The sequence below is a fragment of the Myripristis murdjan genome, chromosome 3, assembly GCF_902150065.1.
Source record: "Myripristis murdjan chromosome 3, fMyrMur1.1, whole genome shotgun sequence".
Lineage (NCBI taxonomy): Eukaryota > Metazoa > Chordata > Actinopteri > Holocentriformes > Holocentridae > Myripristis > Myripristis murdjan.
Genome location: NC_043982.1, coordinates 23,308,528 through 23,330,209, shown reverse-complemented (window position 1 = coordinate 23,330,209; position 21,682 = coordinate 23,308,528). Strand labels below are relative to the sequence as shown.

At 39.6% G+C, this 21,682-nt stretch overlaps 1 protein-coding gene across 1 annotated transcript in view; it reads right to left on the bottom strand.

Annotated features, from left to right (window-relative positions):
* Positions 1 to 7,779: 7,779 nt before the first annotated feature.
* igdcc4 (immunoglobulin superfamily, DCC subclass, member 4) overlaps positions 7,780 to 21,682 on the bottom strand; it is a 58,780-nt gene continuing 44,877 nt past the window's right edge. Inside the window, exons 12-21 of the mRNA XM_030044421.1 lie at positions 20,473 to 20,685; positions 18,903 to 19,004; positions 17,463 to 17,652; positions 14,905 to 15,032; positions 13,345 to 13,515; positions 12,905 to 13,039; positions 11,094 to 11,196; positions 9,194 to 9,425; positions 8,896 to 9,024; positions 7,780 to 8,319 (exon numbers count right to left, since the gene is read on the bottom strand). Of these exons, the coding sequence (XP_029900281.1) occupies positions 7,780 to 8,319; positions 8,896 to 9,024; positions 9,194 to 9,425; positions 11,094 to 11,196; positions 12,905 to 13,039; positions 13,345 to 13,515; positions 14,905 to 15,032; positions 17,463 to 17,652; positions 18,903 to 19,004; positions 20,473 to 20,685 (1,943 nt within the window). The remainder of the gene's footprint in view (positions 8,320 to 8,895; positions 9,025 to 9,193; positions 9,426 to 11,093; positions 11,197 to 12,904; positions 13,040 to 13,344; positions 13,516 to 14,904; positions 15,033 to 17,462; positions 17,653 to 18,902; positions 19,005 to 20,472; positions 20,686 to 21,682) is intronic.

Sequence of the window (21,682 nt, the reverse complement as noted above, 5' to 3'; positions counted from 1 at the left end):
ACATTGCATAATGAGCTCCAATTTGCCAAACTAACAAAAAGCCAAAAAGCCCCCAAGTTGTTTGAGTGGCACTGAACAAGATTTGCACAGATATAACCCCAACTGTTTATAATGCATTTAAAAATGAAAAGTGTGTGTGTGTGTGTGTGTGTGTGTGTGTGTGTGTGTGTGTGTGTGTGTGTGTGTGTGTGTGTTGTGGGGACAAACTAACACAAGGCTAAAATAAATTTTAAAAATGTCTAAAATGTGATAAATTGTCTGCCAGTAAATTATGAAGAATTTGGCTGACTGCACAGAACTGGAAAGTAGATTTGTTCCATTCAAATAAATGTACCAGGATGGTCAAACCAGCAGCCTTTTTATATGTACCGTTGCCATGACACCAGGGTAGTGCCAATATAAACTGACTTCATGAAAATTGCTTACCAAACATGTTTCTTCTCCACTAAAGTTAGGCTTAACTAGGACAGTGTGTAGCATTTAAAGAGTTAATGTAAAATTAGGTAAAAGCTATGTTTGATGATGCTCACTAACTAGGACTGCTAGTCTGTAGATGGTGACCGGTGGAGCTAGGTTAATAGGAGAACCACAGTCTTTCCTAATTCCAACCTTGTTGCTCTTGTCAGATTTAAGTTGCACTTTGACAGCTGCCTTGTAGTCCTTGTGTAACACAGTGGGACAAAAACTGCTTACAATTTTTATCAGCCTTTGTTTTTAGGCAACAGCCACAGCACAACATATCTGACACACTTTAGGGCCCTTCTGACTTGTCACCATAGCAAAGAATTATTATCACATCAAGTTTTATTCTGTACCAGCTGAATGATCACGGCAAGCAGTGCAATGACCGTTCTACTCCATTCAAGTTCTGTGGCTGAATGTTTCACATGATCATCCAGCAAATCAGGAATGGGTCTCCGTCTCTCACTCACTCCTCACCGTTAAAGAAGGGAGATAAATTTTCCATCTGTGTTCCATACATTGTACACTTAGATGCTATAACATAAAGGTCAAAATGACTGGACTATGACAAGAAATAACCCAAGCAGGCAAGGTCCTTAAATGTCATTTTTTTGTGAGGATAAATGCCAGGAAAAGAGCTCATTCAGAAAATGTAGCTGGATGATAAAGGCACATAGAAAACAAGAGACAATGAGGAAATCCAGGTGAGATCCAAGTTAAGCACAGGAATGCACAGTTTAGTAGATGTACTAAAAAAAAATGCCACGGATGCTTAATAGCTTTCTTTGATGTTTATTTACACAAGAGTAGATTCCACAGTCATTTTGAGAGCTGCTGTGAGTTTTGACATTTTCACATATGGTAACACAGTGGAAATATTTCTACAAACCACAAGCACTACCTAGCCTGTGCCCAGTCCCTCTGAAAAAGCGATGTTTTTGTCACACATCATGGCCGAGGTTGCCATGGCTAACACTGAGTAATCCATCTGTTTTTTTTTTTTTTGTTTGTTTGTTTGTTTGTTTGTTTGTTTTGTACAGACTGAGTAAATTGCACTTCTAGAAATGTAAAGTTGACAGTCCAAAGTTGCCGATGGCCCCAGGAGAAGTGCTAATCTGTTAAGTGCTCCTGCAACTGGCTCAGTGTTGTTATATGTTTATATTGCGTCTTTGTCATGAATGAGGTCTTGTTCGGCACACGACGATTATAAAGGTGTTAAAATAAGTGCTGAGCTTCACTGGTGGCACATGACCACAGAGTCTGTGCTTACACATTCTGAGAAGCACAGCTGAGCTGGTACACAACAAATTATAGAAATAGATGTACAAAAATGCACAACAATATGACATCACTGGACAGAGTAGCTCACCACAAAGCACCAGAATGGACAGAGAAAACCCCAGAGACAGAGTACAGAGTGATTTGTATCAAATTAAAAAAGCAGTATCATCTGTGCATAAGTATTTCAGAAGGACAACATGAGGTTTGATTTGACAACAAATTACACATATTTGAGTCGGATATGCTGGCGTGATTCTCTGTGATTTTATGCGAAGATGGGGCACCTGAGTAGAGAGGAGACAATTATTTTTCAATGGCTGTCTGCACTAAGAGGTATCACCTGCTTGGAGAGGACAACCCCTCAGTCCCTTCTCTCTGCATGGCACTTCTGTTAGCTGGGTGTTATTAGTGGCATTCCACCAAAAACCGACTCTTGAGCTGTTATTCAAAAGAAGCTTCTCCCATGAGTTTGAGAGTTTAAAGCATGAGTTTATAAAATCAATAAAGAAACACTAAATTTTCTGTAGAAAGGTGTAGGGGAAAGGTAAGTCATAGAATCTGATAAGCGTTCATTTCCTGTTTTTTTTTTTTTTTTTTTTTTTAACATATGTAATTGTTTTTGTTTTTCTATGAACAATTTGCCATATTTGTATTTTGGTGTATTTTGATGGGCATTTTTTTACATTTAATCAGAGCAAATCAGGAGCAGAGAAAGAAAAAGAAAGAGATTCTCTCACCTAAGTTCTGACTCAGGGTATGTAAGGTATGGTACCTGGGTAAAATAAATGACATCACAGGAGGATTTCCTTGATATGATATGGGTAATTAATTAAGAACAATGTCCACAAAATAATTTTTTTTTTCCGCCAGTGTTGGCCATGTAATGTAGCCTAATGTCACCACAAGATTATCTTTTCAATGAGCTTGAACCCATGCTGTCAACTCAAACAGTGGAGAAGCTTGGAAAATGTACGTATACTATTGCAACCACTGAAAAGTCTGTGTTGATCGAATTCCACCGCCACTCCTCTCCCCTCACCTGCTTACCCCCTCACTATCAGAGCACATGCATCCAGGATATGGATAACACATTGTAATGAGTAATAATTCACGCTGAGGCAAAACTAAACAGTCAGACGATCCTGTTCTTGTCCATACAAACCTGATTGACAAAAAACAACAGGATGCTAATATGTTCTAACCACTTCTTAAAAATGTGTGGTATAAAGAAATGGATCTGAATCAAATCAACAAGCTACCAACATGAGGTATACTATTTAATAAAACCCTTACAAAAGGAGGATGCATTAAATGCATTGATCAAAGTAATGAGCATATCTGAAATGGGGGCAATGAGAAATTTTCCACTGAAAATTATCTGATTGCTCAAGACAAAAAAAAAAAAAAAAAAAAAGGAAAAGAAAAGAAAACAGAGGGAAATGCTATTTAATAGATAGTGGTGAAAAGAATAAATGGAGCTCTTATAAGGAGAGCATACATCCCTTATGCTGGAGGCAGGTTTTATGCTAATCCTTGTTGTAGATCCTCACTGTGGGCTCCTCACACCACAGAAATCCACTACTGCATCAAGACTTGAAACATAGCCAACATGGAAATGTGATTTAACAGACAGAACATGAAAGCGCAAAGATTAAATAGAGTATGTTATTGAAAACATACACTACTATCTACATTGTACCTATTATCAAGCACCATTTCATAGCCCAAACTCAGACTAACTTAGATTTTGGTAGCTACAGTATCGTACAGTCTAACTCCAGCATCACAGATGTGATGGATTCATGTAACTGACTGCATAATGTACAGAAATAAATACTCAGTGGCTCAAAACAACACATTTACAAATGTTTTAGACGTCCATGATGAATTAGTGTCATACCTCAATACCTCCTAGTTGAGCAAAGAATAAGAAATGAGGCCAGGCCTGGGCAGAAGAGCATTTGTAATTTTTTTAAAGTTTGCTTTTATCTGTGTGACTGCCAAACGGCTGGGGTTTGATGTAATATGATGGATGCCAGAATCGCAGGCAAATATCTGAATGTCAATTTATTTTGCATTTTTGTGACTGACAACTTATTCGACACTATCTGAATTGCCCTGATATACAGTAATCCCCATCCATCTAGCAGCCCAAGCGGTTTTACAAACATTAGCATTTGCAGTATTTGCAGTTACTATAATGATTTCATAAATGTAGCCCAGGCCTGGGTGAAGCTTGTCAGAGCAGCAGGAACACAGCCTGGGTTTTTAGCACTTCTATTCTTTCAGTGGCAATGGATAAGGGCACGGCAGCCTTCACATTAGTTTGCTCTGTATTTGCTGAAAGTTAATTATGGCTGAGGTATGTTTTAAGTATCAAACTGGAATGGTCTTGAAAATACGGTTCATTCTGAACACTCCAATTGTTAGAGTGAAAAAAACACTCCGAGCCCTTTGGTGACAGTAGCTGCACATGGGCCACCCTCAGGACAAAACAGGCTTTTGAGGACTGTATTATGAGAAACAGCATCAATATATAACAGTATCAGTACCTACGAACCTGGGTAAAATAGTACATGCGAATGCCTTTTTTGGTTTGCTTTCTCACACTGAAGTACCAGATGTATGCAGTTGGCCTAATAGCAAAATATAGCGAGTGCCTTTAAAGTCATCATGAAAATATAACCTTAACCCATTAGCTAATTTTTCACACCAGAACAGTCATCCATTTAAGAATGAGTGCCAAATTATTTATAATTTCAAAAAAATATATTTTTATATTGAATTCTCTTTAATTCTACATTCTTAAAAACAGTATCTTCAATGGTAATAGGGTGCAAATAAAATTTCAGTCAATACAGTTCTGAAAAATCACGCCCCTCCATTCAATTACACTGCTTTTCTTTATTGCCCATTGGTTTACGCTGTGGAAAGATCCATCTCCATGTTAAGTCCTGTAACTTTAAGTTTAGAAGTTTGAAGAGTAGAATATTTAGTATACTTTTCTCTACTTTTTCTCTATTTTAATCCCCTTAGCATAGTAAACCCCACCCATCTGGTACTGCAAACAGTAAGAGGCTGTTGCTGCTAGTATTTGACCCAGGATTATTAAGAACACATTCACTTCTGTCCCTACATGAAAACTGCTACTGCAGTACACTATGTGTTTATCTTGTGTTGCAATGCTAACTACATACATGGCAAGACTATAAAAATAATTCTCTGTGAGGTTACAACCATGCATTTTGTTCAGAAAATCAAGAACAAAAATGGTTTCAGAACAAAAGATATCGTCTTTGTAAGAAAAAAATGAGGGGTGAAGGGTGTTTTTTGTGTATAAAGAAGAACTATTTACATTTCTATTTTTGATGTGACTGAGATGAAGCTGGTGAGACGTAGAAACCTGCACGAATGAGGATGGAAACATGACTAGTATGGAAGTGGTCTCCAAAGTTTGTCATCCCCTTGTCACTGCTGGATGAGTAGGGAGCCACCTGAGAAAGGATGAAACATCGTATACAACAGGGCTGGACTCAGTGCTCTTTCAATTCAATCAATCTTGGAAGTGAATATCCTTAAAAATTCAAAGTCTTTTGCCCTAAAAAGGTTCCCATATCCTATTGAATTAATGCTTTTCTGCTTTTCATTGATATTATTACTGTTGTTATTGTTATTGATGTGCAAATTGATATGATTTTCATTTTTGTGAATCAAAAGTGAGGTGATGCCAACCTTGGCATACAGCAAGGCAGGGCTGCCATTAAAATCACAGAGATACAAAATCAATGGAGGACATAGCTAGTCTACAACTGATGTCACCACCTGCCCAGTCGACACAAATTAGAGATGAGTTGAGGTAATGGGTAAGTCAGCCATCTCTGTTGCCTCCCCTTGTTTGTGTTCTTGAAAGAGTTTTGTCAGGGGAATCCAACAGGAACACGAGACTGGGTGACACAACCAACTGGGTGAAACAATATGAGCAGAGATTGAGAAGTCGCAAAGCACCAGAGTGATGTCACCTCCTTTTTGACAAAATGCGATAACATAAAGTCAGTGTCGGACGATAGTTTCTGGAAATACTGAAGCCTGTGAAGTCAGACAAGTGAAGAAGATCTTTAAAAAGGTGCTAGTTACCCAACACTAATAAAACCGCACTGGAAACTGTCCTGTAAAGAAATGAGGTAGTGCTGTTGATCAGGAGTAGGGATGCACCTACTCCTCTTTCACACTGCCAAAATCTAATTCTCAGTAGTGAACCAAAGGTTCTGGCTTAGTTGGAGGAGCAATCTGATCCATAACTTGAAGAGTGCAGATTTAGGCCATTGTTTTGGGGTCAGTGGATAACAATGGCAGTAGTATAGCACTATAGAACTATTTGTCAAGAGGTTAAAACTCCCTCCTGTATAATAGCAGTCACTTTGATTTCTGTCTTGAACCATACTCTCATTTTGGGAAGTTTTTTGATACGGCATTTCAGTCTAAAATCAGTTTTAACTTTTATTAACTTCAATTTAAATAATGTAGGGATTGCATTTCCTTCAAAACTGAAAAAATGCCAACCATTTAATATAGAAAAGACAATTACAGTCAATTAAAGAAATGTTATTCAGACTGAGGGCTCAATCATTAGTATGCAAATTGCAGTTTCAGTATTCATTTCTTAAGATTTAAACAAAAGGACCCCAACCCTGTTAATGGCCCAATATCTTGACAACAGTATGGACAGTGGTGCATCCCTAATTGGGAGCCAAACCAGGACAGTGTTCGACACATGGGTTGTTATAACATCTCCTCTGTTTCTCCCACCAACACAATTAAACCAGTACCATCATGTACATGTGAAGAGTTTCATTCCAAAATGAAAAATCCACCATTTAAAAAAAGAGACCAAGAAAGAAAGAAAGAAAGAGAGAAAGAAAGAAAGAAAGAAAAAATTACAAAAATTACAATATTACAAAATAAAAACACTTGGATATATAGCATTTTGGAATAGAACCCTTGCATTGTACCATATCTGCATCCTCCATATATTTTTACATTTTGAGTTTTTTTTTCCTTTCATTTTCATTCATGTCGACATGTGTTTTCTACTTGTGTTGAATATAATCATCTATATAAATATACAGAGGTTATAAACGCGCCTAGAATAATTAGGCACCTGAGACCCCCACGCTCCAGTCAGGAAATGTTAATCTATGGCGTTAGAAGACCCACAGTGTTAGAAGACTTCTAACGCCATATTAATCTGTGTGTGTGTGTGTGTGCGTGTGTGTGCTTTTGTGAGATATGATGGAATAACCATATTTATGCATGTGTATTAGCTGTTCATGTGTGTGTGTGTGTGTGTGTGTGTGTGTGTGTGTGTGTGAGAGTACCCTGAGACAGCAGGAGGCTGGAGAGAGACACAGGTGTTCTGCACTCTCAGAGTGTGTAGATACTACTACTTTAAGGCTTATTCCTCAGTGCCACAGTACAGTAGCATCCATACAACAAAGCCCAGGGAGACCGATTGACCCGGCAGTTCCCATCCTCCCATCCACAATGACAGCCTGCCCAAGTGCTCACTCACTCAAGCAACGTTCCAGGCTTTCTCAGTCCTATGGGGAACGGAGCCATGTGCAACACAGTGGGAAAAGCCTCCTTCAATCTGCTTCCATCTGACTGGTTAAGTCAAACCTTTTCTGTTTTTTTTTTTTTTTTTTTTTTTTTTTTTTTTTTCCGGTGGGCAGGAAACAAACACAGAGGAAAATGTGGTTGCAAAACATGAGAATGCATACCCATATACTCTAGCTCTAAAAAAAAAACAAACAAACAAAAAAAAAACATATATACTGTATATACACACACATATGAAATAATGGATCCAAAGTACCTAAAAAAGGAAAAGAACAAAGGAAAAGAAAAGAAATCCAATAATGAGGTGCATCAAAATAATCCTTAGGGGCTCTTCCTGGGTAAATGTAAGAAAGTAAATCAGTCTACCATTTGTGTGTATGTGTGTGTATGTGTGTGTGTGTATGTGCACTCGTGCAGAGGCTAAGGGCAAAGGTAAGTGTGTGCAGCTGAGGTAGTGTGGACTAGGCCGGAGCTGACAAAGGGAGCAGGGGGCAGAGGCATCCCAGAGGACACAGCCTTCCCCGGTGCAGAGGGGCAGTGTCTGGAGTCCCTGTTCTCCAGAGTCTCGGGCCTCAGCTCAGGCCGCAGGGTCTTGGGGGAGTGGAAGCCGTTGGTCAACCCCACGTCCTGGTGCAGCTCTACGCCTCCAGTCAGCGGGGATTCCGTGCCTTCAAGCTCCCTGTTGTGGTTAGGCACGAGCTTCATCGGGGAAGGGCCCGAGGGGCTTTGGGCCACTGACAGTTTCTCTATAGGCTCCTCCTTTCCTGGCTGGCTATGCTGGCTCACAGGGGAAAAGCTACCCTCAGACAACGAGGGTCTCCTGGTGTTGTCAGAATCCTCCTCCACATCGATATCTGCCTCCTCTTTCTCCCTCTCCGGATCCAACAGCTCTGAGTGAACAATGACCTCTGCCTCGACTTGGTTACTGCACAGAGATGTGCACAAACGATCCTCTAAGTCCTGTAAAAAAAAACATTACCAATATCACATCCAGCCATTCTGTTTATTGTTACTTTTAACCATTTTAGTAGTTTCCCCCTGTCTGTTTCAATTGTTTGTTTTTTTTTGTTTGTTTGTTTGTTTTTTTCCACGCAAAGGTATGTTGAGACCCTCCTGGTGACGACACACTTTAAATTAACATTGACTTGACTGTTTAAAATATCTTTTACAATTGAATATATAGCTATTCTGTAATTGTGGAAAAAATAGACATAAGACAGTAGGACAGATTAACCAAAAACTTGGGGAAGAAACATAGTGGCCTTGCCAACATACTCATAGCCTGCTGTTAACAAGAACAGCTGCTTTGAGGATTCAAACCCTACAGACCCTACAGAAAATAGCACATCACAACAGTTTATAAAACCATCACTCCATATTTTCCTTAATAAGATAGATAGATAGATTGATACTTTATTCATCCCGAAGGAAATTCACAATAATAATGACATTTAAATATCATAGGTAGCTGTGTTTGCGTCTGTGGTGCTTCGTAACTAGGTAGATGGATAACTGTATTCAGTTAAGTTTGTTTACCTTGCCGTTATCATCACTTAGCATGCTGACACCTCCATTGATGAGCGTAGGAGAGTCATCTGTGATGGTGTCTCTGTATCTGGTGATTCTGTTGGCCCAGTTACAACTCACAGAACCGTTCCAAGCAGGCTGCAAGACGAATAACATGGTGAAACCAGTTATCAGAAGAGGTTTGTTTTTTTGGTACTAACATACAGATTGTGAATCCTACCAACAAGTCTGAAAAACTAACAGCATATTCAAGGCCCAACTGCAAATAAACTGCCCCCTTCCTGCCTCCTGCCCGCCAGGTTTTGACCTTGGGCTCAGATGCGAGGCTGTCCTCCGCGGTCCCTGGACCAGCACAAGCAATTAGGCTTTGCTCCTCGGGGGCCTCTGCCAGTGGCTGGCCAGGCTCTTGGCTGCCTGGGGGCATCAGCGTCTCCAGTTCATGGCAGTCACTGCACTCTGGCGCAGAGGAGGGCACTGGCCAGCCTCCTCTCCTGTACTGGGAGGGCACCGCTGTGGAGTCCAGCCCCCCAGCTATCTCCCTGTTTGTAGATGGGATAAGAGGGATAGTGCAGAAATTATACTACAGTCTACAGGAGACTGAATGTGTATCAAACCATACTATTTCGTTTTACTAGCAGTATTATTTGGTTTGTGATATCTACCACTATATTTATAAATTTAGAATTGCATATATATACAGCTCTCTATCTATCTATCTATCTATCTATCTATCTTCACATCTTTGCAACATAGCCATAATATCAAACATTGTCCAAGTCTCAGTTGAAGCTGCTTTGTCTGGGGAATGTGATCCCTTGGTGCAAAACAAACAAACAAACAAACAAACAAACAACAACAACAACAACAACAACAACAACAACAACAAACAAACAACAACAACAACAACAAAAACACAACAGCTAATCTGGATGACACCATGAGTGATCTCTGATAAGACTCTCTGGAGCAGGGACCGACAATGTAACCCTGGACTGGGCCATTAATCAGAAAACATTATTGTTTATGTGTTTTGTATTGTATTATTTATAATGTGATTTGCATGTGATATTGTGTGCCTGAAATAATTAATCAAATAAACATTGGGAAGCTTATTGCAGTGTTATAGCCATTCAGGCCAGGTTATAACTGTGACTATAACTGTGTCAGGTTTGGTACCAAGCAGTAGTCAAGTCAAAATTTATCATTGCCCAATATTACAAAGCATGTCTTAAAGGGGTGTACATATAATATGTAACAACAACATTAATGTAATGTAATGTAATGAACAACAATAGTAGAATATGTATAAACTGTGCAAAGATGAGATAAACTACATATACAATATTTAATATATATTTTAAATGTTTTTTAAAAAGAAAGTACAACAATATAGATTATGCACACAAAACTCCTGTACATTCATACCTGGATACAGATGAAAACAGAAACAAATATGCAAAAATGTGTAACATACAGTACATGTATGCAACTATGCACACATACAACTGCATATAAGCTGGAGGGGTACTTAGGGCAGACTAAGTGAGGTTGAAGGCTGACACAAATAGATGTGTTTTGTGTTTACTTTCAAATAAAGTAGCATAAAGAATGCCGTTTTTAAGGAAATGATATCTAAACCAATATCCAACTGGTACACACTAAATTAGACAGAATGAAATAACATGTCTCCTTCAACAAAACCTTTATCTGGCCTGGAAGGTCGTTGTGAGGCAACATTCACCTTCATTACTAATCACATTATTTGCTCTGCCATGTACTTTAATTCTGTGATTACATTCTACCTTGTTCAGACAACCTGGTTGCACACGCAAATAGAATATATCACTTTATCCCAGCCCAGACACCGCCACCCTTGCTATATTTTCCTTTGACCCTATATAGCTATTTTTATAACCCTTATATATCACTTGTGCATATTTTGAATGTATCAATAAATTTGCATGTACTTAAGAGAAGTTGTGTCTTAATTAAGTGTCTTGAACATGAGGAGTTCCTGGAATCCAAATCCATATTCAATCAGGAGGTGATGAATTAATGTTATTTTTTTGATATTTTTTCAAACTCATATTTGTTGTATTTGTATATAGTTAAATAGGTGGATAAATGCATACATAGATAGGTATATAAGAAGGTAAATGGAAACAGGCATGGCATATGCCACCTCATAAGCACTAGTGTTATCATACCTGGCCTTGCTGTTACGGAAGCTGAAACACATGCAGAGGAGGATACACAACAGCCCCAGACACACACCAACAATAATGCCTGTCACTGCATGGATGTCCAATTCTGCATAAATATGGAAAAAGCAAAGGGAAAGGGCAAAAATGTAGATACACATTGTTTGGGACAGCTGGGTGTACAAGGTGCATTGAGCATGTAAACAACGTTACTACAGGTATAAAATGTAATTACTAACATTCAAAAAGTTTACTCAGTGGTCACAAACTGCATTTCCCTATGTGGCATCCATCTTGTGCTCTGGGAATGTGAACCCCCCAACTACGACATATTTGCAAATACTGTTTGATCCAGGTCTGCTGTAAAAGAGACTTGAGAATGCATTGATTCCTTCATTTGAGACAAACTTCTAGCAGAAGTTAGATTCAACCAGGGAGAGCAGATCTTCACTAATATTCAGTTATGAGAGGATCTTTGGCAATCTGGCAATGAAGAAGAGAGGAAACAGATGGCCAGAGCTCACACCCACCCACCATCCGCCTCAGCCTCATTCACACTGCATACTGGCAACACTATCGCAGCCCATGTGACCAAAATAAACCTGTTACTCTGTCTTTTTCAAGGAACAGGGTTTTGGAGCCAGTGCTGTGAGGAAGGGAGAGGCACCTTCACAGGCAGGGTGTGATGTGAGCTTATTTTGGTATTTTGCCTGCACAGTTGGGTCAGATATTAGCGACAGATTATTCCCCCTGTTTGTTGTAACCCGCTTGGCATCCCAGATGGTGAAGGTTTTTCAGATATGGACAATTAAGGCGGTGTCAGGGCAGTGGTCAGCAACAAAAAAGTTCATTCAACAGACTTTCAACTGAGATACCTTCAAATGTTTGGCAAACAACTCCAACCCATTTGGAGCACTGGAGTTTGATATTAAAAAAAAAAAAAAAAAAACGCTTAAAGTAATTCTACTGCACACTGAAGGGCTTCACAGCTAGTTTTATTGTTGAGCAAACGGCTTACAAGTGCTTTTTGACCCGGGACTACAAAACGACAGCATGTTGGAGGGACTTGTTATGACTAACACTTCAGGGATGAGTTTAGGGCTCTTGGTATGTGACTCTGTACAATGACAGAGAGTGATGCTGAAATGCTGATTGATGGATTACAAGTGTATAAGTGTATAATGAGATAACATACTCAAACCCCAGATGGAGAGTGATATAAGAGCTGAAAAACTGCTTTTCACAGCACTTTTGCTAAGCAGAGAGAGTAGTAATTTAAAGATCTCCCGTGGGGTCACTGATGAGACTACCCCTTTGAAAACCACACTTAATATTTTCCTTAGAAGACCCCTGAATAGAGGGAGCAGGATTACCGTCTCCCGCAGACTTATCTCTCTCTGCTGGCAGGGACAAATTACCCACTTAAATGTGAAAGTGTGTGTGTGTGTGTGTGTGTGTGCGTGTGTGTGTGTGTGTGAGTGAATGTGTGTGTGTGTGTGTGAACGCATGGGTGTGCTTTTCATTAGTGACAAGAGACATGGAGGGTAAGGTCCACAAAAAAAGAAATAAATCAGGATTTGCTTTTTACTGCTGTGTTACTGTTGTCTTCCTTCCGGACAATGTCATGCAAGTAAATTGTGTTGCATAATGTCACACTTGTACTGCAGAGAGAATAACTGAATTTGCTGTTGTGGGATCAATAAGGTCAGTGAACTATTATTATTACAATGACTACAGCTGCTACTAAAATGAGAACAATTACTGTGACTGTTACTGATGTTGCAGTTATTGCTGCTGCCTCTAGAAGTGACACTTACCATATTTTTGAGGGGGAGTGTGTACATCCTTTACTGGTGAGTAAGGCCCCTGTCCCACCTCAGTAGAGGCTCCCAGCTTGAAGAAGTAGCGGGTGTCACTTGACAAACCCTGAACCTCCATATTGGTTATGGTCCCTAAAAGAGAGAGAGTGTCTCAAAAACTGTTTTTTGAGATACTCATTGAGTATCTCAAAAAAACAAACCAAAAAAAAAAAAAAAGGAAGACAAAGATAGAATTGCATATATATTTTCTTTCTTTTCTTCCCCTTACCCCTAGCGGATTTTTTCACCCAGATATTTTCTGTGATCAGGCAACACACAGAATTGTTTTGTATTTGGGAGAACTGGTCCCTTAATGACAGGCACAATTGAACAATAGGAACATAAGATGAACATTTTTTGGTGCAGTTGCAGAGGTGTGTCACGCCAAAAGCACCCACCATCTTGAGAGAGGTTCTTCCACAAGTGCTCAGGTTGGCTGAGGTTGGCACTGTACAGGATCCTGTAGCTGATGACAATACCGTTGGGCTCCAGCGGAGGGCGCCAGCTCACCAGCACAGAGGAGGCGTCCAGAGCGCTCAGCTGCAGCTCCTCCGGAGGCGAGGAGGGCCCTGGAGGAGAAGGGATGGGGAAGGTCAGTAATTAGAGCCCAAAAATGAGGCACCCCAGCTGGAGAACGTATATTGCCTTGGTGGGGGATTTGATGTGTCATGTGCCCGCCATCTGGGGCCTCACAGCCCTGCCACCTGGGTATATGGAGCAGGGAGGTGCAGGGGTGGGGGTTGTGTCCAGCGGGGCAAGGGGGAATGGGCTGGGGCTCAGGTGACAATGCATATTACAGGGTGCAGCAGAGTGACTGGTAGTAATAATGTCATTAAAAGTGGCACTCTCCTGACTGGCCCGTCCTTGCCACCCCTTGGCTGGAGAACTGAGAGCTGCTGGTCGAGATGAGGGCCACCTCTCCATCTGGGTGTTTTATTACAGCCAATTATCAGCCAGTGATGCCAGCTATTAATCCTGCCGTCCACTGGCCACCCGTGATCACACTCGCTGAAAAGGGTGAGTGAACACCCTGCCCACACCCTCTCTACTCACACACACATACAACAATGTGTATACATGCATAAAAGAATTCAGTCATCTGCCGCCTTGAGAGAGCAAAATTTAAGACTTTTTAAAACCCTTTCGGTCCTATTTCAAATTAAATTTAAGATCACTTAAATCAATCAATCTATCTATCAGTAAATAAGGAATGTGCATACATATTACTCTATGGTGAAAAAAAATCTCTAATAACTATATTGAAGATGTATTAATATTTTGTGAAGTCTTATATTCAGCTTATTTTTTAAAGACCTTTTCAGAACTTTTAAGGATCTGCAGAAACCGTGTGATTGCATACTGTGCTCACACCTCGTCGGCACCAACTAAAAACCACCCTGGCTAAAATTCTGACCACAATGCCACACTATTAAAATGGAAAAAAAAAAAATGCTTTAGTGCAAACAATGCTTCCAGTTGTCCACTTTTTTTTCCCCACAGAAATAAGATGTTCAATGACATGCTCAAGGACAACGCAATGGTAGTATTTGAGGGACAGAGGAGAGTTTTTCATCAGTTGGTGAATCTCATAAATATGCTAATGAAGACAGACTTGAATGGCCCCATTAAGTGTATTCTGACCAGTTAATTGTGGTCTTTTCCAGTGCAAAATGTGTTTAGCTTAGGACTAAAAGATAGGCTTCTGAAGGTCCAAAAAAGTACTGTGAAGTTTCTGTACTCTATCAGACAGAGATAGATATTAGATTGTGTCGTCACTGGATCTTTCTATAAATATGTCTGTAATAATTCTATTGTAATTATTTGTTTTTTCTATTTTTTCCTAGTGGTTTTATTGCCCTGTTTTACATAAATGTCTTTTTACAAAATATTCTAATTTGCATTCTCTCTTCACAATGTGAAAATGAAAACGGCCTCCTATCCAATCACTGGACACTCACGGTCAGACAGAGTGGACTCCTCCACGGTGCCACTGAAGGGTCCCACCACGTCTACCCCATTGGACTGCACTGCCAGCTCATAGCGGGTGAAGGGCTTCAGCGCCCCCAGCAGGATCTCCTGAGCAGCGCTGCAACAAACCGAACAGGCAAGAGGGCAAGATCAAAGCTAAGTGAAGGCTATACTTTATGTTTCATATTATGCATGGATAAAAGACATAATTTTGTTCTGTGTACTTTAGTTAATATAATTTGCACACTCTGTGGGACTGACTGTAACACAATTACTGCCACTGTCATTACCACCTAATAATTATTGCCTCATTATCCCAACCTATTGTTTGCACCATATTACACTATTCATAATGCCTGTGCAAGACTCACACTTGAATACTATTGCTGACTGCATTTTGCAGTATTTTTTTTTTTTTTTTTTTTTTTTTTTTCGTATTTTTGTAGTGAAAAACAGAAAGTGAGAACAGTGAGAGTCCATAGTCTGTTGGTTGTCCTGCACTGTCTTTTTGTATTGAATCATTGTTTCCTGTGCCATGTGTGCCAGTGTGGACTGTGTTCTGGTCTGTGTTTATTTCCTTTACCATATGCCTCTAAAATAATGCCATATAATAACTAATATCTAAAATAATATTTTTCTGTATTTGTCAAATGAATTGATTCTTGGTTGAGGTTGTTTGCACAAATGATTAAAACACAGGAAGAAAATATTTATATTGTATCTACGTTCCTATAAATAGAAACTGTGTAGGAGGGATGAAGAAAGCCAGAGGGGTTTACAAAAAAGCAGGACCTTCACGGTGCTCAACAGTAAATTCTGGAGTCCAGAAATGTGACCTATGCTTCATATCATGCATTGATTAAAAAAAAAAAAAAAATAGTTTAGAGTAAAAATCGATTATCTGCCAATAAATTATGTCCCCGAGGTCCTGTTTTGACTATGATTTGACTAAGATGAGAGGCTGAGATGAAACTTTAATGATCACCATGGGGAAATTGGTTTAAGATGAAGGTCTCACCAGAATAAATAATGAGTATAAAATAAATACAATGAAAGCAAGAGCCATGTAATTCATCTTGACATAATTTATTTTGATAGCTGTGAAACAGATATCTTAATAATCAAGTGTGAGCAAACTGAAGATGACATCCAGCCATTTAAAACAGAACAGTACTCAAAAATGCATTGTTTGTTTGGTGCTGCTGGACCCTAAAAAAAATCTGAAAGAAAAATTGTATTACTTTCTGTTTTTTTTTTTTTAAATCCTCATTAAGAGTGCTGCATTTGCAGCATTAATGAAGATGTGGCAATTTAATCAGACGGTAGCCTTCAAATAGCCACAGCTGCAGCTGAAATGAATAATTTTCGTCTGGAACCGCCTGCATTCCACCAAACCTGAATAATACAATAGGCCATTTGAATTTGAGAGTTGGTACTATGGATAATATTTGTTTGTTTTTTAATTGAATGTTTGAATAATATCCTACAAGCTGTTTAATTTCCTGCTAAAGATATATATTTTTTACAAACTGCTGATCAAGCCAATCCCAAAGCTAAACCACCCTGCACTGTAATACATCTGACTGGTCAGCACAGAGCTACAGGGTAACAGTGACAGGTACTGCTGGAAGTTTTTTTTTGATGAAATTCCCTCAACCTGCATTAAAGTTTGATATTGTAGCCTATATTCAGACTTTGCAAGCAAATATCTTTAAGTAATTTTCGATCTTCGTCCATGGCAAGAGAAACCACAAGGCAAAGAAAAGAAAGCCAAAACCTGATCATTTTTTGTGTTTTACATATGAATACATTCCAATTTGTGTGTTATCGTCAGATGATTAAGATACTTGATTATGGTACAGCTGATTATGGTATTTGTTTAATGTTGTGATATCCCCACATTTTTCTTTCATTTTCTGCTTTATTGCACAGTAAACAGATAGACTGCAAAGACAGGGGAGATGTGGGATGAAGGGGGTGACATTCAGCAAAGGGCCCACCACAAAATTGAACCTGGGCTGCTGAGGTGACAATATTAGGTAGCTGCTTTACCTGGTGAACCGTTTAAAAATCAAAGATGTTTGCTTGCAAAGTCTGAATACAGGGTTGAATCTGTAACTCATGTATGACCTGAAGCCTTTTAGTGTGAGGAACAATGTTGTTTTATCTGATGTCTGAGAACTGAAGCTGAGGTCTGGCGATATCTTAAAATGCACACAGGATATAGGCCTACATGGCACCACCTAAGGCATCTTAACACTGACCACTTCTGAGTTTGTTCCAGAGTAAAGTTCTCACTTTCTTTTTATAGCTTTGTTGAGACATTTTTTTTTCTTTTGCAGGAGGAGGCAGTTCTACAAACAGCTTTCAGAGAGGCTGAGTGAGCTTCAAGCTACAGAGCTTTTCACACTGCGGATTATGCAAGACACTAAGCCTGCATGAGTATTGTAGAAATGTTGACTGTCAAATGAGAAGTGAGATATCCACAGGCAGTAGCTTTACCACTTAAAACATTGTACGCGTGATTAAATTTAACCTGAGTTCTGACCTGGTGTGGTAGGAGACTAGCGAGGCGTTGGTGATGCCCGCTGGGCTGCAGCGCACTGTGTAGTTGATGATGCGTACGTTGCTGAAACGTGGCTTCTCCCAGCGCAGCCAGATGGAGGTGGAGCTGTTGGCTGTGGCTTGGACACTGCTGGGGGGCAGCGGAGGGGGGCTCCCCATGGGCAGTGACGAAGCTTCAATACATACACATGCACATTTTATTTGCTTTTGTTTTGAATCCTGGAAAAGGTACAATGTGTAACAATTTACTCAAATATGAACATTACAATAACACAGCAGTGGGAGTGTTGCCGATCAATACCAGTCGATCCACTGTTACGATGATGGTTGCTGAAATTTCAAGTTCTCAAAATAACCAAGCTAGCTCTGATTGTATGTGACAGAGCAAACTTTTACTGGGGTCTAGTAGTAGCCAGGCTAATGGACATGCATTTTAGGCTGTTGAATGCCTGGACTTGTTCAGTCAGTTTGGATTAACATTATCATAGAAAACTAACCACTGGAACTTATGGTAGGTAACATGTGCTATATCCATACTGTTAACCAAAAACTGCTGCTGCTTTCTCTTTTGCTCTAATATTGTTGCTGCTGACAGCAAATGATTACAACTTATTGCATTATAAAATATATGTTTGATCTGGATTTCTTGAGCTGCTGCCTGACCTGATACTATTTGTAGCTCCTTTCAACATTTCTAACCTTACGTGTTAACCTAATTTGTGTCAGTGTAAACATATTGCCTTTAATTATGATGAATGAAATACTATTTAGTTTATAACTCCTGACCACTAGTCTGTGTATTGATATGGATGGTGAAAGCCAAGATAGTACTAAGGCACCATAAAATTACATTGTCTTATCCTGGTTTCCAGACCCAGTGACTCACATTGTAATTCAGTGGGATCTGGTCATGTCTCTATCAGAGGTGATTTACCAAAGTCAATGCTTGTCTAACCTATGGGCGAAGACCATTGGTCGGTATTAAATCATTCATAGCAGGTTAACTGATTACATAATAAGACATTGCACAACAGCAACTTTTTCTCTAGATTATTGTTTGTCTTCTAATTTATTGATGCTGTAACATTTCTCGAGAAAACATCAGATCTCTTCATGGCCACTGCCATTTTTGTTAATTCTCTGAAGTGAAAGCATCATCAGAGAATTTCCAGACTGACCAATCAGGCTTCCTGTACAGATTCCGCTCAAATCCACCCCTGGGAATGAAAGCAGTTCCATAATTCAAATATTACACCTTCAAAATTGGTTTAGGGACACTTAACTTCATCAGCGCTGGCCAACACACACACTCTTATGTTCTCCATTGCTCAGATGCACACAGAGATGCACAGATACACACACTGACACACACACACCAGATGGAAGGGAAAGGCACATACACATTTGCTAAGAGAATTCTTACTTCTGTCATGAGCCTTTTCAGTCCTTCCTTTCCACACGGCAGCTGCCCCATCTGTCTGCTTGTTGAAAGCCCATACCCTCACCTCGTACTGCCGGTCAGGGACTGAAACACACAGAGAGGAGGGAGGGAGCGATTACAAAATAGGACAGATGGATAAGACAATGACGGGAGCCATACCAACAGAAGACATATCATAGTAACCGTAATCATGATTAGTGGATTTTTCAGCCCCTAAACAAAAGCTCAACATCCTACCAATATAATGAGTCATGTGAACAGTGCTGGGTCTCTAACCAATAGTACCATCTTTCTGAAAGCTCTTAAAATTTAACAGATATGCTCTACATTTAATTTAAATGCAATGAAAACATGTGTGCAATTTCCAGAGATATCCTGAAAACCACTCTCAAAATGCTGACTTCACACATTCAAATGCGTCAACATGAGAGCCAGCGTGTCATTCAGAGGGATGAATTTTGGGATCGGTTTTATCCACACAGATTTCTGCCTGCTAAATAAGAGGTTTCTGTCAATTTCTAGCTCACAAACTGAGAGGAGGTCGAACCCTTAGGCCTATTTGTCAACCATGAGAGTGAGTGAGCTTTGAATGAGGGATATCACTCTGTCTGCCAAGGCTACCAGTGGCAGAATTAAATTAGTCTGGAAAAGGCCACACATAATAGGAAATGTCATAGAAAATGGTCTAGTCATCTAAATGCTAAAAAATTACCTGGCTCATGATTATCTGATTTTTTTTTTCAAGGTGCACTATACAAAACTGCCAATGGTTGATTTGAGTGAGTAATGTTTTGGCTCAACTGAAAAATGGAGAATAAGCACATAAATTATCAATGATTTTTTTTTTTTTTTTTTTTTTTTTTTTTTTTTTGTTGCATTTTTTAGGGAGGTGGGTACCACTTCTGTGAGTATTTTGCCTACATTGCAACAGCAGGAAAACAAAGAGGAGAAACAGAAGGTTCAAAGTCATGTAAGTCGAGGAACATGGCTTTACAGAGGGGAGGGTCTTAAAACAAGCCAGCGTATTTTTTTTTTATGATAAAAAAAACTGGGTGGGCACGATCAGTTCTTCCCATTCATTATTTTTGTGCCGGAGCTTTGCGAGTGCCTATGTCACTCTACCAAGTCCCGAAGCTCTCTCTGACTCTATAGCAACTGAGCAGAAGCCAAGGGGGATCTTGGGAATCTACAGGAGCTGTGGGTAAGAAAGTTAGACAATAGTGGCTTTAACTGTTTCACCATTACATATAATCTCATATATCTTGTTTAACCATATGAGCCTCAAACTGTTATGAGTTTGCACATGTTCGCACATCTCAGGAAACACTAACAAAAACTCTAAATACAAGTATAACACATCATGTCACTAAAACATTACCTTGTCTCTAACTAGATTTGCATGAGCTCATTCATGCCAATTCCATTGTTGAAGGTACTGAACCAAAATGATCTACTATAAGGAACAAAACAAATCACTGAAAAATGGCATAGAGGAAAATGACCTTTTAAAAGGAATTAAACTTCAAGAAGCTTCAAGAAGTTTACAACTTACCCAGCCCAGTGAGAAGATGATGCCTGGCCTTCTTACGGAGCCTGATGGTGTGGGTCTGTGTCGTCCTTTCCCCATTGGCTGCTTCCTCAGCTTCCACCTCTCTGCAGGAGAGCTTATAACCTGAGATCTGTGTGTGATTGGGTGAGGGCTGCCATGTGACATTGAGAGTGCTCACTCTGGCTCGGACTTTCAGCTCAGTGGGGGCGAAGATCACTGAGAGAGGCCGGAAAAGAGAAGAAAACCAAAAGAAAAAGAAAAAGAAAGCATCAAGACCAGATGAGGTAACATTACAACTAAACACAGGAAAGACTAACTATACTTTGACAATTCGTTACCCAAATAGTTTACAGGCAGTGTTTAGCTGCACTGAAACATCTGACTGATTTTATCTTACTTCTGTTTAATAACAGCTCCTTTTATGTGCTACTGCAGTAGATTTAACAATTAACCATTTTGGGGGGTAAGGATGACTGGCAAGGCAAGTATTAGGTACAGCAGCAGGCTTGGGGTTTTAATGTTGACTCTGATGCAGAGGACATTGATCACTTTTGACAAAAAGAAACATAAGGGTAAATGAAACTAGATTACATGTTTATGTTGAAAAACAGCCCAATCAACTAAAATGCAAGATTATTTTTTAAATTTTATTTTTAAGGCCTGATTTTATAAAATTGAATTGAAGACATTTTCAGAGTTTTTAGCGATCTGTCTAACACAGGGCATTCCACAATGAAAAAGATCCTTGGCTATATGAGAGCTAAAATATAGACATGAAATCACATGGTGCACAGTGGGAATATTGCTGACAGCATGCCAATATTTAGGATTTGTTTTTGCAGCTATTACAAGGTTTGAACATGTGAACTCACAGTTAATGCGCCAACTTACCACCTACAAGGCAATGCCAAATTTTTAAACAAAATATGAGTAAGTACACACCCACTGACAGACTGGCAGTGCGAATATATCTGAGGATTTAAAACTAAAATGCAGTGCTCTTTTGTTGGCATGTGTGCGCTGATCAGTCTGTTCAGTCACTGATATTCTTCTGCTGGTAGGAATTTGAGTTCTCAGGCAATAACAGGGACGGGAGAAAGATGCATTGTCCTGCTGTTTTGGCACTGACATATGAATTAGTCGTTATGTGTATGTGGGCTGATGCACAATATCTTGCAAGTACCAGACTGCATGCGCAATTAAACTGCAAGTT